Consider the following 16,857-nt stretch of genomic DNA (forward strand, 5'->3'; position numbering starts at 1 on the left):
TAGCTTTTTTTATTCACTTTAGATTTTAGTTATTAGGTTTTTTCATTCAAATTTTGCTTTGATTAAACGTTACTATTTCTCAATTGAATGTATAAAATTTTGAATAATATTAATTCCCTGGGTCTTTGAACAGAAAACTACTGGCATTAAATTGTTTTTCCTTTAGCACATTATCAAGTATGACGTCCCAGCAGTGCACACTTCAGCACAGACACATTCTCTGTACATTGATGTTTTTCCGTTAATATGTTCTCTAAATTAAGTCTTGTCGCATATTACACAGTAAAGAAATAATTGGTATAACACTTATTTTGAATGCTTTTTTTATTTTCATTGTTTTAAGGTTAACTAAACAGCTTGAAGATGATGTCTGATGCGAGTGATATGTTGGCTGCTGCTTTGGAGCAAATGGATGGCATTATAGCAGGTAATATTAATTACATTTTACAAATATTTGGACACCTGACTATCATATCCATATGCAATTGTTTAACATTCTCTCCCAGATGTAGTCAGCCTCTGCTATTATAATAAACTCCACTCTTCTTTGGAAGGCTTCCATGCTCATTTTCAACTCCTAGATCATAAGTGATGTCTGGCACTGATGTCAGACGCAAAGGCCTGGGGTGAAGTTGGTAATTCCAATTTATTACTTAAAAGGTGTTTAGGGCTCTGTCCAGGCCACTCAAGTTCTTTAACACCAACCTCATTAAACCATGTCTTCATGGACCTTGCTTTTATGCACAGGGGCATTGTCATGCTGGAACATGTTCGGACTCGACCACTTAGTTTGAAAGTGGTATTTTTGTTTGTGTAAAAAAACTACAGTCCAGTATCCACAGTGGAATGAGAATGGGAAGACTGATTTGATGCATTGACTACCATTACCAAATACCATAGTGACATTTGAGAGTCCTTGATGAGTCTAGCTTATTATAAGGCTGGCATTTTGGGTCGTAGCCTATCATATGATGTGATGCCCTGAGGTCTTGGTAACTGTAACTCTTATTTCAGTCCAATTTAGACATTGTCCTGGCCTGTACCAGAAATATAGCCCTCAGTGGATGGTTACATTGTTTTTGTTCCCCAACTTTAGATAATTCTATATGACTGATCTCTTAGCAGGGCGACATAGTGGTGCAGCAGATAATGTTGCTGCCTAACAGCTCAAGGTTCCATGGTTTAAATTGAAGCTCAGATTACTTTTTGTGTGTAGTTTCACATGTTCACCCAGTGTCTTTATGTTTTTTTGTGTGGGTTATTCAGTTTCCTCCTACTTTCCAATGAACTTCCAAGCCATGCTGTTTTGTGGATCAGCTACTTCAAATTTCCCCTAGTTGCCCTGTGTGTGGTTCAGTGTGTGCATGGTGCCCTGTGATGGGCTGGACACAGAACCAGACAAATGTATACTTGTCTTACACCAAGTGTTCCCAGGATAGACTCCAGATTCTCTGTTATAAGGAAAAAGCATCTACTGAAGCTCAGTGAATGAACAAATTATGTAGTGGTAAGCTATAGCAGATCAGTGCTTGACCTGATCACTCGTATTGAAAATATTAATCTTTGCAAGTAATTCATAAACACATTGGGAATTCTTATTCCACTTAAATGAAAAGAAAGGACCGTATTCAGCTCAACGCACTATGAACCAACATTTAACCCTTATTGGATTTTAATAATGGTTCCTCATTAATTAACAAGGAATTTATTTTGGTTATGTTTTTTAATCTGAGACGAACCATCTCTACACATTAGATGCCATTGACTGAGTAACGCTCTCATATTTCTCCCAGGCTCTAAATCTCTTGACTATTCCAATGGGATATTTGACTGCCAGTCTCCAACTTCACCGTTCATGGGAAGCCTGAGGGCGCTGCACCTAATTGAGGATCTGAGGGGGGTTTTGGAGCTCATGGACACAGAAGAGAGAGAGGGATTGCGCTGCCAGATACCCGACTCGACAGCACACAGTCTGGTGGAGTGGCTACAGGGACATCTAGTATGCATTCTCATCTCATAACTGTGTCACATTACTGCTGTTTCCTTTTACATGTATGCGAGTAGTAAGAATAGCTTGATGTTGCTGTGTTGAAAATAGAATTCCTCTTTTGTCATTTGTACTTGCGAATACCTTTTGAATAATGAGCAATAGGATGGCTTGGTGGACTTGGGATTCAACCTTTCAATCAAGTAATCAAACCATTAAGCTTTAATTGAACCATTAAGCTTTAACTATTGGGCTACCACATCCCCATAAAACATTTATTTAACCTTTGTGATTAAAAGCCAAGACAACATTTTATATGATGTTATATTTCTATATATATTGATGATTATTATATTCATCAATAAAAAATATTTAAAAAAAATCTTTAATACTGTAGGCTAAGAGAGAGGTAGAGAGACATGTTGGTATACTTCCAACCAAATGCCAGAGGCAGCATGTAATACCATAACTCTTCTGTTTACTTTTGTGTTAGTCTGGTCACCATTTAAGGTGCTGGGAGATGAACAGAGTTTGCAATGCAAGTACTTTTCATGAGCGCTAAGATAAATTTTTTTTTTTGCTTCTTTCTTTACATGTGTAGGTTTCACTCAATTCATTAAGCTAATTTTGGTCAGAAAAAAATTAGGACTCTTAAAGTTCAAAGCTAATAGATGATATTGTTCTGTTGTACAGTCATGATTGTGTTCTGTTGTACAGTCATGATTGTGTTCTGTTGTTACAGTCAAATGGCCACATTTCAGTGACCGGTGATATTTACCAAGACAGACTTAATCGCCTTGAAAGTGACAAAGAATCCCTCGTTCTTCAGGTAATGTTCGACCATATCCATTCATTAACATTATACATATATATTTTGGTTAGTATACATCCTGTGTAGGTTTATCAGAACAGAAGATGGTTGAATGAATGAATTGATAGATGGTTAATAGGGCACTATATTCTGTAATTCTGTATGGTTGTAATACTGCATAATGTTCTATTTTATTCAGCTCTGTTTATGTTGGCTGCTGTTATGTACTTGCTGACTTCATAGCCAGCTCCTTGTGATCTGTTTGTTTTATTAAAGGAGTGCATCTTAAATTGCAGGCTATGCGAAAGACACTTGTTTGACAGTTTTATTTAGTCATACTTGCATACAAATATTCTCGGTGATGTGCACTCTTTGTGCAATTTTTAATGACCACTCTGCTCTTCACGTTCATGTCGGCTACCCTCGTGCTCTCTGTTAATGATTCTGTTTAAACACCGTAAGATTTCTCAGCTTACTTTTCTTGTCGTGAGACGCTGTTTTTGTCTGTTTTGCTTCGATTGATGTCACTGAAATGAAACACATTCATTGTATGTCTTCTGTTTATTAGTGTGACACTGTAGAATGAGACTCCATCATGTAGCATCAATCATATGTTGGTATCGAACACTTTTCAGGAGTACAAATAAATAGGCACGCTCTCAGACCTGTGCCTGCTTTTACAGCTGAAATTATTTCTTGCAGGTGAGTGTCTTGACGGACCAAGTAGAAGTCCAAGGAGAAAAGATAAGAGACTTAGACTTGTGCCTTGAGGAACATCGTGAAAAACTGAATTCCACTGAGGAAATGCTACAACAGGTATGTTGCAGAATGGTTATTTTCAAGAGGCAGATCTTGAAAGGAAACTGTTATTAATGCAGCACAATGATATATTTATTTCCAGGTGTATCAGCTATGTACACTATATTTATTTGGCCAAACATTTATGGACACCTGACTATCACACCTATAAGTGGTTCTTCCCCAAACTTACAAGCACAGAATTGTATAGCATGTTTCTTTATGCTGTAGCATTACAACTTGTCTTCACTGGAACAAAGACGCCCAAACATGTTCCAGCATGACAAAGCCCTTCATGTACACAAAGTCATGATTTGCCATGGTTGGAGTGGAAGTGTGTGTGAGTGTGTGAGTGTGTGTAAAACTCCCTCTTGAGTTGAGGGGACCTGTGAGTTGACATCCTTGTTTTCTGCATGAGCTTCTGTATCAGGTTTGTTTTGTGACCTCAAGGCTAACAGCATCTCCCTACAGGTCCAGATGACATCTGTTTTATATGTATTGATCCTGAATTTTATTTTCTCACTTTCTCTTTTTTATTTCAGGAGCTTCTCTGTAGGTCAGGTCTTGAGTCTCAGAAGATGGAGCTGATGGCTGAGATTTCAAATTTAAAGCTAAAGCTGAATGCCATGGAGAAGGAGAGAATTGACTTTGATGAACGATTCAGAGATAGTGAGGTTGTCATCACATCTAGGTCACATTTAATAATTACTGAAAAAGCAGAAGAATGACTGCTAAACACTGTTTGTTCTCTAAACTTGTATTGGGCTGCTTTGGGTTTCTCTGGAAAATAGTTATTACAGCAGAAACGTTATTCCGTCAGAGAATGCTGTTTCCTAAGAGTGTGGGTGTCTCAGGGAGGTCTGTGTCAAGGGTCTGTGCTAGTGCTGTGTACAAACACATGGAAATTTTATGGATAAGAAAAGACTTGCTGGAAACAGATGGATGCATCATGTTCTCTATATGGAGGCGGAAGAGAGAAGTTATCCAAAATCACACAAGCTGACTTTTTTTTTTTTTTAAACAATTTCCTGCCTGTGAATTTGTTTACTGTCTATAACTTAACAAAGTTAAACTGTTCAAATTATGCAAGCAGGCAGAATTCATTGAACGCCTTTATGAAAAACATGTAACCCATCAACCCAGACGATCCGAATCAGACCGATTTAATCCATTCCTTTTTCCTTTTTTTTATTTATTTATTATTTTTTGACAAGAATCAGTTACATTTACAAAAATTCATGTGTGTTTGGTCTAGGATGGTCAACAATGTTTATTTATTTATATTTTTCCTTTTGTTTTAAGAATGAAAAAATTAAGGTCAGCCTTTTTTTTCTTTTTTTTCATATTTATTATTATTAATATTATTATTATTATTATTATTTTATTATTACTATTATTTTAGCTTCTTGAGATTCATACCAAAGCTATTTGAATACAGTGTTTTTATTCTCTAGGAACTGGAAGATCCAAACAAAATTGTTAAAGCATACACATTGTAAAAATGCTTTTTACCCTGAGGAATAATTTAAAGTTTTGTTTGTTTTTGTTAATCTTTATTTCTTTGACTGTTTATTTAATTGTCTGCGTCTGATATTACATTGTCGTATCTTTTCAGTGGTTTAATCGGTTTGAGGCCCCAGGCTGTTCGCTTGTTTATTGAATCATAAATTTCTCATTTAAGGATTCTTGACACTAACAAAGAGCTTATCACCCTGAGGCCTTAGTGTTGAATGGTAGTAGCTGTCACTGTATTCTTGTTTCTGAACAATGGCTAAGATTGACCGTCAAGGCTTTGAGGCTTTGTCGATACTTGATCATGTGCTGTGTGGAACTTTGCATTGAGCGTTATTCACTAAGTCAAGAGTGAAATATTTTTGAAGAATAACAAATTGAATCTTTGTCGGGTTGTAAATATGAGCTTTTCCCCCCTCTTCAGGGTTTGCTCCTAGAGATTAATGAGCTGAGGTATCGCAATTCTGAGATGGAGAACGAACGGTTGCAGTATGAGAAGAAACTAAAGTCTACAAAGGTGACAATGACGATTATTTGATCTGATTTCACTGCTTTTTCCTATGTCCTTACCTTTTTTCCTGTATTATTGTTCTTGACCTTTCATTGAGCTTCATTTGTTCTTGACTATTCATTGAGAACTGTTCTTGACTTTTCATTGTGATAACCTTGGTTGACTTTCTGCCTCATCGTTCCTTCTTCAAGTGTCTGTTTTTCCTTTCTGCTCAGTTTCTTTCTCTCTTCTTTCCTGGCTAATATGTGCACTGCTAGTCGCTAATGGCAAGACTGTCTAGCCTGAAACTCAAAATGGGCCAGATGCAGTATGAAAAACAGAGGAAGGAACACAAAATCCAGGCACTCGAGGTTGGCCTACCTTGCTGCGGTTATTTTATTATTTGCTTGAATGTGAACATAATGTGTGTATTTTGGCCGTATTTGACTTTTCATCCCTCCCTCACGATTGTATAACATTAAAATTAAACATGTTTGCGCTTTTAGATTTTCTTTCTCATATATGCAGATTTTAACAAATGTTTTCAACCAGCTTTAATGGCTCAAGTGAGCTCCTGCAAAGAGTCATTTCTCATCATTAATTCGAGGTTACTGGAGCAGCAGATGGGTTTGTTTCAGACACAAATCCAGAGGGACATTAAAAACACCCACACTTTGGATCTGTGTGGAGGATTTGATTATTCTGGAAAACACATTTCACAGTACAAATCCAAACCAGATTTATTGCTTATATTAGTAATTATATAAATAAGTTATCTAAAAATAAACCCCCAAACCTTCCTCTTAATACAGTATATTTATTATGCTCACTAACTGAAACTTGGTTTTGTTTTGTTTGTTTTTTAAATGAAAGAATTGTCTATTTTAATAAAAATTCCAAACCCTCAAATTTTCTTTAGAGAAAGCACAGATAATCTGTAGTTTAATGTGCCAAGTCTAAATATCATACATAAATATAAGTTTTTGAAAGTTTCTTTATTATCTATTCTACGCTTTCCATGATATTGTTTGAACCACAGAGAAAGAAGTCAGCATGTTTTGCTAACCACAGCTATGCTTTAATTTAAGGCACTCTAGCCTTGGGAATCTTCTGGGTGAGACAGTAAAGGCTTTGCAGCTTTTAAAATGAAATGTCTTGAAAAGTTTCCTGTTCAAAATATCTGCCGTCTGTGTATTTGTGTGATTGGGGATTTTGTGGGTGGGTGGGGGGAACACGGTGGAGATTGTTGATAGTTGTTGTGGTGGTGTTTCACAACTCAGCACTCCATTTATGTTCTGTGATTGCGGTTGTGATATATTTTCTTCTTTTTTTCTCTCTCTCTCTTAAGGAGGAGCTGGCTATATTAAGAAGGCAGCTGGATGGTAAAGATGGAGAACTAAGGAGGCTACAGGATGAGACAGGGTCCAGATCACCCACACCTGCAGGCATAGAAACCAATGAGAGGGGTGAGTCAGCATTAACCTGCTCCAACACGCTGTGGGAATTAACCTAATGCACAGCCAGGTTCTGATGTTTCACTGTGCCATTCAGATGCTCGATTAAAAAAAGGGGGTGGGGGTTTGGGGAGATGCTGTAATAGAATAAACCAATAGAAAGGTTTTATTTTATTCTCAATATCTCATTAACAAGAAGTGTATTTCGTTACTCTGTCTCCCATACAGAGGATACTTTTAAGCAGAAGCTCAAAGAGAAACGTAAGGGTTGGCTTGCCTTCTATGTAATCATTCATGCCTGTTGTCTCGCTCACTTCCGTTCTACTTTCACAGCCTGCATGTATGCGCTCATTGTTATTGCATTTCTGTGACAAGAATAACGATTCATCCCTCAGCCAGTTATTATATGTACAACTTATTATAGGAGGGGAAAATACTCCAGTGCTTTTTTCCCCAACCTAGTCACAATTCACCACCCAGGACTGAGAAAAGAACTGAAAACCTGTTTAGAAACTCATTATAATGGAAATCCAAGGGCTGGTGTTGAAGTATTTGCATCTTGTTTTTGTTCTTTCTTATTTGTTACGTCTTAAGTCAAAGGTATTTGTAAATGAACTCGGTGGGATCCATCTGCTCCAAGACGGTACTGTTTTTTTTTTACAGAAGGAAAATTTTGCTTTAGCAGTGTACCCAGTTTCTGCCCTGTTCTTCCTGGATACTACAAAACCTTCAGGAAATGTAACCCGAAGGAAGTGCAGAAGGGTAGTGTTGCTTCCTCACGACTCCAGGGACCTCGTGTCCATGCTGAACTCAGTTTACTGTCTGTGTGGATTTTTGTCTGTTCTCATGATGTCCCTGTCGGTTTCTTCTGAGTTCTCTGGTTTCTTCTCACTTTTGCGAGAACATACCTCTATGTGGACTGACTATGCTGCATTGCTTCTAGATAGGTGTGTGTGAATGTGTGTACACGGTGTCCTCTGAAAGATTCATCGGATTCACTGCGGCACTGATCCAGGAGAACAAAAAAGTAAACAAATCTCATGCCTCTTTCGTCTGAAGAGCCTTATTATTAGAGTGTAACAACTGTAATTTTCCCTTTAAACCTCTATTAGTGAATTTCATATAAAATGGGTTTTACTTTCTTTTCTCAGTCCTTGGAAATGTCTTGTTTGTACTAATTAGAGACCCGTTGATGTAGATTAGGTTCAATGCTGGAGTGTTCATTTTAAATAAATGCTAAGATCAAAATCTAAACCAGCTGGCAAGAAGGTCAGTATCTATCATCTGTTCAGCATGTTGGATGCGTCCTGTTTACGCACTTAGGCCCAGCAAGCAGTTTTTTTTTTCTTCTTCTTGCCTGTGTGCATTAACAATAACACCTCTCCTGCCCTGCAGCCCCTGTCGACACATCTGTCAGCTCTCTACGTCATTTCTTTTTCTCCCTGTCCTACGTACTTCTTCCTAGGATTTCTTTGAGGCTGGAGGTCTGTGTACTCCACTCACACAGTAAACTGTCTGGAGCTCATCCATATGTGATGTCATCACTGCTGGGCCTCAGCTCCTTCTGTAATGCTGAAATTTATGTTCTGTTATCTGTCTTGTGTCACTGTCCACATGTGATCATTTACCTGCCAGAATGTAGATATTTAGAGCTTTATCCTTGTTTTACTACATGCTTTACAGATTTGGAAGTGCAAAGAATGAAAAAAGCAGTTGAGTCACTTTTGGCAGCCAATGAAGAAAAGGTATTTGTTACATTTTTAGCGTTTTGGGGTTTTTGGGTCATTTTAAACTATGGTTTTAATCTGTTCATATTTTAATGCCTGCTCCATAGGATCGCAAGATTGAGGAGCTTCGGCAGTCACTTACACGTTACAAGAAGGTGCAAGACTTGGTCATGTCAGTGCAAGGTAGAAAAGGTAAACAAAGTTTACACACGTGTCCAGCGATAAACCTGACGCCAAAAATAATTAAGCTGGAAGTTTTTGTTTGTCTCAGGGCGTTTCCTTTTTCTCCAACATACCACTTTCTTTTTTTAGGACACATTTCAGTTACATAAATGATATTCAGTTAAAAATGCAATTTGATGCTGAAATCTGCCTGTTCAGTTTGAATCTGTCTAAATATGTCTGCATTCAGTCTAATCGGATCCAATTAAATGACTCTTTCTATTTTTTTTTTCCAAAAGATAAATTAAAAGAAGAAGAAAGTGATGAGAGCTACAGTGACAGCTCTCTCTCCATGTCAATAGCAATGTCAGTGTCCATGGATGCCGATAAGTCCGTTCTGTCATGTGCTGAGGAAGTGAAGAGTCAAGATGAGGTATGGCGTCTAAATTGAGTGTGTCTGAAACTGGCCTTATCTCAACGCCAGACAGTCTTGCGTGACTTGGAAGGATTCTGGAACGTGTTATTAGTTACTGTTTCTCATTTGGCTCTGTGGCATGGTTTTTGTTTTAACTTGACAATCTTTCTGTAAGACCCTTGAAATAGGTTTATTTTTGAACTTTAATTTGAGCCGACATGAGTAGATGACGTTCACTGTCAATTCCAAGCCTCTCTCGGAGTCTACAGATGATTCATATTAGAGCTTTGCACAGCAAGTCTGATTGATTTCAGTTGCAACATTCGGCCCGCTCACTTTAAGTCACAACAAGTCAGAAATAGACAGCTCTCTAGGCCAATTTTATCTAGGTGAAATTAAACCCTGTGTATGCAGAAATGCGATGGAGTCCTCTTCCTTCAACATAATAAAATGGGTTGATATCAGTAAAATTTGGCTTGATATCAGTTGCTGCTTACACCGATCAGGGTCATGCGACTATTTCTGATCACGTACACCCATCCACATTCAACTCTGGTTTAGATGTCTGCACCAGAACAGGGATTCTGATAAGAACAAGGCTTCTGTAACTTTTATTTCCTGACTCTTGTTCTGATGTACATCGCTAGTTACTTGCCATGCTGCGTGGGTTTATCCTCATGGTCCTCTTTAGTGATGACTGAAACCTACAGACTCAATATTCTGTTTAGCTGTGCATCTATAATACTAATCTCTGTTTCTTTTCTGTCTCCCTTTTGTTTCTGCGATTAGGCGACGACATTTCTCAGCACGCTGCATGTGTCCTCGCTCGCAACCACACCGCAAACCAAACTAGAGGCTGATGTAAACCTGGAGCCAGTGCAGTCACAGAGGTGAGCTTCTCAATATACTTAACACACTTCATAGAGGATCTGCTTCCTGGAAATAAATCTTAGCCTGACCGGCAGGCGGGGGTGCTCACTATCGATCAGTGTGATGATCACAAAAAGCACACTTACAAAAGGATCTTTTTTTTCTCTCGAAATAAAGGCGACAAACCCTTTTATTGCATTTATGCTTAATATACAAGATCATTCACTTTGTTCTTTGTCATATTTCCTGTACACAACATAATATTTTGTTTGCATGCCACTATCTCCGGCTTCTATAAATAAATGTTGATCTAGTGCATGTTTATTCTCCTTAATTACAAATATTAGCTGCTTTCTCTTGTCATTACATATTGGAACCACACTGCTTGCCAAGCTTAGTCATCTTTAAATTTTTTATACACACTTCACTCCATTTCATCACACGACTATGTTTACATCTCAAACTTGCTTGTCCATCCCTCCTTTCCCTCCATACTAGCATTCCAATACATGTGTGTTTATCCTGTGTAGTGATTCAGTGCATCAGGAGCCAAGTCAGTCACAGGAGCCCGTGATAAATACCAGTCTGGAGTGAGTATGTTTGAGCTGCAAATAAGGGGAGGTTTCTCAGCTATCTGAAATCATCCCCTTCTTTGCAACCTGTCCAGAGTTTGTTTGGTTTCATTTATGAATTCATGTATTAGGAAATAATACATGGGACTCTGTTAGGGTTAATGAGCAAAAAATGTTTTTGCTTGACTCTAATGTGAAAGAGAGAAGTTTGTGTTTGATGGTTGCTGTTTAGTAACCGTGTTTTAATCTCTTTTCATCTCTGAAAATGAATCAATTCAGATTTTGTGGATTTGTTCTAAATATTTAAAGCCCATGTTTCTGTGCAGGTTTTTATTATCACAAGCATTAAATGTTTTCTACAACTCTGAAAGTTGTAATTCTGGTGTATTTATAAGTAAAATTGTTGTCGAGAGTCACACCTACCGTATGTACATCCAGTCTCATCCAGTCTTTGATTTGTCCAGCTAATTTAAACCATTTTACAAAGATACTTTATTATTGATCTTACATTACTGAACCTTGTCTGGATAAACCAAACTGAAATTATGCACAAAGAGTTGGATGCTTTAGAATGTTACTTGTGAATGAATGATTAACATGGTTTTAATCTTGTTGCAGAAGTGTGGAGATTCCCAAATCCAGCAGCCTGAACAAACTGGATGGCAGCACTAGTGAAAAGGTGAAGTTTCAATTGACTCAGTGAGTGTGGAAGGGGGAAAAAGTCAGATTTACCAATATGAGCATTATTTGTGACTTAATGGAGCTTCATTATAATATATAAAACTTTTTTTTAATTCCAGAGGCCTTTGGCAGTTGGAAAGAGTCCAGCAGAGGTAAGTTTTGCTCATCAGTATTTTCCCTGCTATTTTAGCTCAATTATTTTGTAAGATCTTTGTGGAATGATATTTCTTCTTGTTGTAGAGTCGTGCTTTTGATGAGTTCAACAAGATTACAACCTTACCACCAAAGTCCACTAGCAACTCCCGTGCTGCTGAAGATGACACTTTTGGCACAAAGAAGGCGAGATCCTCCTTCGGACGAGGTTTCTTTAAGCTCAGGGGAGGCAAGAGGACAGCCAGTGCTCCTAATCTTGGTAAATCTACTTTCTTTTCAAGTGGTATTGTGTACGTGATTGTATGTTGTGTGTGTGTGTTGTGTGTCATTCGGGCGTCACAGTGAGACGCTGCTAGTGCATTTCATAGGAGAACATTTGTAACCATCTCAAACCTTCTCATCTGGCTTTCTCAAGGGATGAAGAACAGGTTTCACTGTTAGCTCCTAAAAGAGTCGTTTCTCACTCACTCGGTTTAATGATGGTCATTTTCATTGACAAGCATGATGGTGTTGGAGGTATGACGGCTGGAGTGTTTAAAGAATTAAAGCACTGCTGCATCACTCTCTTATTCCCTCATCTCCACTGGCACAATTTTTAGAAGGTAGCTGACCAGTAAACCAAAGTGAACATGAAAGATGTTTAAACCCAAACCCTTTCTGTTTAATATCCACATCTCATTACATGTGCAAAGGAAAGATGTGTGCTGTTCAATTATCATAGCTCACGGTAGTGACGTCAGGCAAAATCTTTATTTAACTTTACATCTGAAAGTTCATCTTGCTTTTTCTATGCATGTTGACTGACTTTAATTTCAACCTCAACTTTATGCATGGTGTTTCCACCAGATTTCCATTCTCAGAGCAAGCAGAACTGAGCAGTGATGGCAAACAAAGTACACTTCTAAATTATCTGTCGTCTTTGGTGTATTTTGTCATTCCACTCATGCCACTTTACCAGAAGGAGCCGGCTGGCTTTGCAGACTATGGAGACGTAGCTCCTACCAAAAGCATGTTATTCCAGAACCACATTCTTCTACATATCCAATCACTCACTACATTCACACAACCGTGTTTCCATACACACCAACCAGACCTTGCAACAATACTGGCTTTAAAGTGCAGCCATCACCTATGAAATATTACCCTTTTATAATAAAATACATTTTCTAACTCACATGGATGTATTTTCATGGCTTCTCAGTTTCCCTCAGCTTCAGTTACTCTTTAATATTGACCAGATGTCATCTGCATTGATGTCATGTAGCAGTGTTTCTAATATTTGATGTAGGATTGTTTTCCACTGGGCTATTTGTGTCCTCAGTTTGAATTAGCATCAACTTTTATTTCTTTTTTGTGAAATCTATTGGCATTAGGGGTAATTCTTGTCAGGTCGCTGCAGCACATTATCACTTGTTGGTTATGTAGTTTCTGCTATATGTGTGTTTGAACAGCTGCAACAGAGCACAACGGCATGGACCATCTGGATCTCGCAGGGATGCCACAGAATTCAAGCAACAGTGACAGCACAAACACTCTCTCCAGCTGCCTAGAGGGCAAGAAGAAGTCAAAGGGAATCAAAGCATTCTTAGGAAAGTGAGTAGACTGTCTAACACACCTAAACATTGCCCCTTGTCTGTGTAATAGGCATTTCCTAATTCCTTACCTTTAACCAAACCGCTATACACAACTCCTCACTAAAGGCTTACAAGAAGTCAGTCAACAACCTTCACCTTGGATGACAACCTCTCAGAGAACGAGTTCAAACGGGGAGGAGTCCGAGCCACAGCCGGTCCCAGGCTGGGTTGGTCACGTGACCTGCACAACACAAACAGGTCAGTCAGTGTGCACAAGCACAAATGGGCTGCTGTTGCTGATCAAGTAAACAATCCAACACTAACATTTGTGAAGAGCACTCCCCCTGGTGGTGAGCCAAAGCCCTCACACTTGTTAAAAGTGACTTTAGACAACTTAAATGCATTGAAGTCTGAGAAAACCAAACATTCCATAAATATGTTTGGGGGAGGTTTATATGTAATACACATGTAAACGAATCTTAGAATTGAATTGCTATGTTTGGCATACATCTATAAAGAGTACTTTTGGAATCTGCAATTGGATTGAATTCACTCGGCTCAGTGAAAATGGGCGCATTTAAACGTACCCAGATGTGAGAGGTATGAGACAAAGATGCATTTTCAGATTTAGCTGGATTATTGTAGACATAGCCTTATACTTTGTTTACACTTACATTATTTGGAACCTGCAATTGTGTGTGCTTGTTTGAATCAGTGAGGTGGATGCTCCATTTGCACGTTGGTCCCGGGAGCAGGTGTGTGACTGGATGCAGGAGCAGGGACTGGGCCTGTATGTGAACCTGGCCAGACAGTGGATTTCCTCAGGACAGACTCTCCTACAGGCTTCTCCACAGAACCTAGAGAAGGTGAGCATTCAGTTCATCATATACGCATCTCCAGTCATAGTGCAAACTGGGTTTAAATTGGGGAATATATACAGGACAAAATGCATTGTTAATGAATATTTGGTGTAAGAATGGAATATACATTATAGTTTCGTCTCTACAACTGGAGAGTCATTGCTTTAAAGAAACATCTCCTGGAGCAGGATGTGGTCATGCCAAACTACCAAATATCTAGAAGCTGATGAGTTATTATTTTTCCACCTGCATTTATTATTCTATTGTAAACTTTTCTTGAAGATTTCTTGTGAGTAATATTATCCTGGTTCAGCTTTATAGATCTTTGGTTGAGAACATTCAGATTTTTACTCAGGTTTCAGTTTTTAACTCTTCACTTTTTTAAAATGTGGATCACTTATTGTGTGTGTGTGTGTGTGTGTGTGTGTGTGTGTGTGTGTGTGTGTGTGTGTGTGTGTGTGTGTAGGAGTTGGGGATCAAGCATCACCTACACAGGAAGAAACTGCAACTGGCCCTTCAAGCCCTTGGCTCTGAGGAGGAAGACAACAAAGGCAAACTAGACTACCAATGGGTGACGAGTAAGTCTTTAAGTTTCATCAAGCAATTTTGATATCTTTTTTAAATAATATTTTCTTAATATTTCATTGTGTAATCACTTCACCCAGGGTGGCTTGATGATATTGGACTTCCTCAGTACAAAACTCAGTTTGATGAGGCAAGAGTGGATGGGCGAATGCTTCACTACATGACTGTGGTGAGTTTTCTGTCTTAATGCCAACAGGCCAGAAATTTGTTCACCTATTATGTCACTGCGTTATATATATATATATATATATATATATATATATATATATATATATATATATATACATATACATATATATATATATATATATATATATATATATATATATATATATATATATATATATATAGTGTGTCTATTTCCCATATAAATGTTCACATGAATATATTTTCAGGGTTGGATAAATCACTAGTGTGAAAGACCAGCTTAAGCACACTTTGTTTTGTTTTTGTTTTTTTATTCATGGGTTCCTGGTGGAAAAGAATAAAAACAACTGACAATAAAGCCATCTTTATTGGCTTTTCTTAAAAAAAAAGACGTGTGATGCACATTGTTCTGAATTCCACTTCCTGTTGCTCTACACACCAGTTGAGGCATTCTAGTAGGTCTATTTTACAAGGGATATTTGTAGGTGTGCACAGATGAATGAATGGCCGATTTCTCCTTCTATACTGCAAGAGTTTACTCTCACTCACCTTGTAGTGAAACATGTAGACAGAAAACAAAAATGCTAGACACACCTGAATATCTTGAGAGGCTAAAACACCACAACTCTTCTCAGAAATGTTGATCAACTACCTTTTGACTTGCTGAGGACACAGTATGCTACATTAGAAACTGTCTAGAAGAGGATAACAGCTATAAACTCATTTGTTTTCTTTAGTCTGTGTAAATACATCTGCAAATTAGTTCACGTTTAGCTACCACTTTTTAGCTCCCACATTGGTTGGCAGTTTAACCAAAGCTTCTCGTTCTCCGTTGGGCTAGTGAAAGAATTTCTGATCTGTCCACTTTTAACAATGTTAGAGTTTGAATACTTTTAACAATTACCTCTGTTGTGCTGATCAGGATGATCTGCTGTCTCTGAAAGTGGGAAGCGTGCTGCATCACCTCAGCATCAAGAGAGCAATCCAAGTGCTCCGACTCAACAATTACGAGCCCAATTGTCTACGCCGTAGACCCTCAGATGAGGTGTGTGCTGCTGAAATTTCCCATAATACTGTATTAACATTAACACTTTGTGTAACAGTGTTGTTTCCATTGGTCTGTCTTGGTAGAACAACATCACTCCAGCAGAAATCTCTCAGTGGACCAATCACCGTGTGATGGAGTGGCTGCGTTCTGTAGATCTGGCAGAATATGCACCCAATCTGAGGGGCAGTGGAGTTCATGGAGGTCTGATGGTGAGCTATATGGAGGAGGATAACTTTAGAGGATAACTAAGTGTGTGAGATTTGATGATCCTTAAATAGGCATATGTTTGTGTGTTCAGGTACTCGAGCCTCGCTTTAATGTGGAGACAATGGCACTGATCCTGAACATTCCTCCAAACAAGACTTTGCTCAGAAGGCACCTGGCGACTCACTTTAACCTGCTGGTTGGTTCGGAGGCTCAGCAGACGAAGCAGGAGTGTATGGAGAATCCTGATTACATTTTACTCACTGCAACTGCTAAAGTCAAGGTACAGCTCACCATCCGCACAAGATATAATTCTGGTTACCGCAGCATTTTATTTTACTTCTTAGTTTATTTAATCTGTCTTAACTCTCATTTTGTGTTGTATTTAGCCACGAAAACTGCCATTTGGGAACTTTGGGACTTTGAAGAAGAAGAAGCAGGAGGATAGTGATGAGTATGTGTGCCCCATGGATGTGGAGATGCCAAAAGGACACAGTTTCCAGAAAGGCTTTAGAAGCATGGAGCTGCACATTTACGAGGACGAGCTGGACAGACTAGAACAGGTGGAGTTATTAGGACCCAACAAGGACACCAGCTAGGTTGATCTGTATGCCATAAGACAACATTTTCCTTAACTGGTTCTATTTCCAGTAGAAAGCATGATGTTTCTACTTTCTTTTTGGTTGTTGTTGTTGTTTTTAATTATATTATTAAATTATTGTTTTAATAAATTTGTCTGTTGGTTGCCAGTTGTGGAATTGCTCCAGATCCAGGATCTCTCCTTGCTTTAGTATTTTCTGTGTAATG

The 16,857-nt window shown here is 38.4% G+C and overlaps 1 protein-coding gene across 5 annotated transcripts in view; it reads left to right on the plus strand.

Annotated features, from left to right (window-relative positions):
- Positions 1-16,857, plus strand: part of ppfibp1b (PPFIA binding protein 1b) — a 30,118-nt gene that overhangs the window by 11,556 nt on the left and 1,705 nt on the right. The window contains exons 2-27 of one of the 5 annotated variants that reach the window (XM_027161745.2): positions 344-427; positions 1,794-1,999; positions 2,730-2,816; positions 3,501-3,614; positions 4,139-4,270; positions 5,533-5,625; positions 5,877-5,969; positions 6,947-7,064; positions 7,281-7,313; positions 8,736-8,797; positions 8,887-8,971; positions 9,241-9,374; positions 10,146-10,246; positions 10,757-10,816; positions 11,417-11,477; positions 11,599-11,631; positions 11,720-11,891; positions 13,084-13,225; positions 13,333-13,464; positions 13,922-14,072; positions 14,533-14,644; positions 14,732-14,820; positions 15,721-15,843; positions 15,930-16,055; positions 16,145-16,333; positions 16,440-16,613. In XM_027161745.2, coding sequence (XP_027017546.1) covers positions 364-427; positions 1,794-1,999; positions 2,730-2,816; positions 3,501-3,614; positions 4,139-4,270; positions 5,533-5,625; positions 5,877-5,969; positions 6,947-7,064; positions 7,281-7,313; positions 8,736-8,797; positions 8,887-8,971; positions 9,241-9,374; positions 10,146-10,246; positions 10,757-10,816; positions 11,417-11,477; positions 11,599-11,631; positions 11,720-11,891; positions 13,084-13,225; positions 13,333-13,464; positions 13,922-14,072; positions 14,533-14,644; positions 14,732-14,820; positions 15,721-15,843; positions 15,930-16,055; positions 16,145-16,333; positions 16,440-16,613 — 2,886 coding nt within the window. In that variant the 5' untranslated portion in view covers positions 344-363. The remainder of the gene's footprint in view (positions 1-343; positions 428-1,793; positions 2,000-2,729; positions 2,817-3,500; positions 3,615-4,138; positions 4,271-5,532; positions 5,626-5,876; positions 5,970-6,946; positions 7,065-7,280; positions 7,314-8,735; positions 8,798-8,886; positions 8,972-9,240; positions 9,375-10,145; positions 10,247-10,756; positions 10,817-11,416; positions 11,478-11,598; positions 11,632-11,719; positions 11,892-13,083; positions 13,226-13,332; positions 13,465-13,921; positions 14,073-14,532; positions 14,645-14,731; positions 14,821-15,720; positions 15,844-15,929; positions 16,056-16,144; positions 16,334-16,439; positions 16,614-16,857) is intronic. The other 4 variants (XM_027161748.2, XM_027161747.2, XM_027161750.2 and 1 more) reach the window with 4 other exon arrangements.

This window comes from Tachysurus fulvidraco, chromosome 13 (genome assembly GCF_022655615.1).
Source record: "Tachysurus fulvidraco isolate hzauxx_2018 chromosome 13, HZAU_PFXX_2.0, whole genome shotgun sequence".
In the NCBI taxonomy this organism is placed as follows: Eukaryota; Metazoa; Chordata; class Actinopteri; order Siluriformes; family Bagridae; genus Tachysurus; species Tachysurus fulvidraco.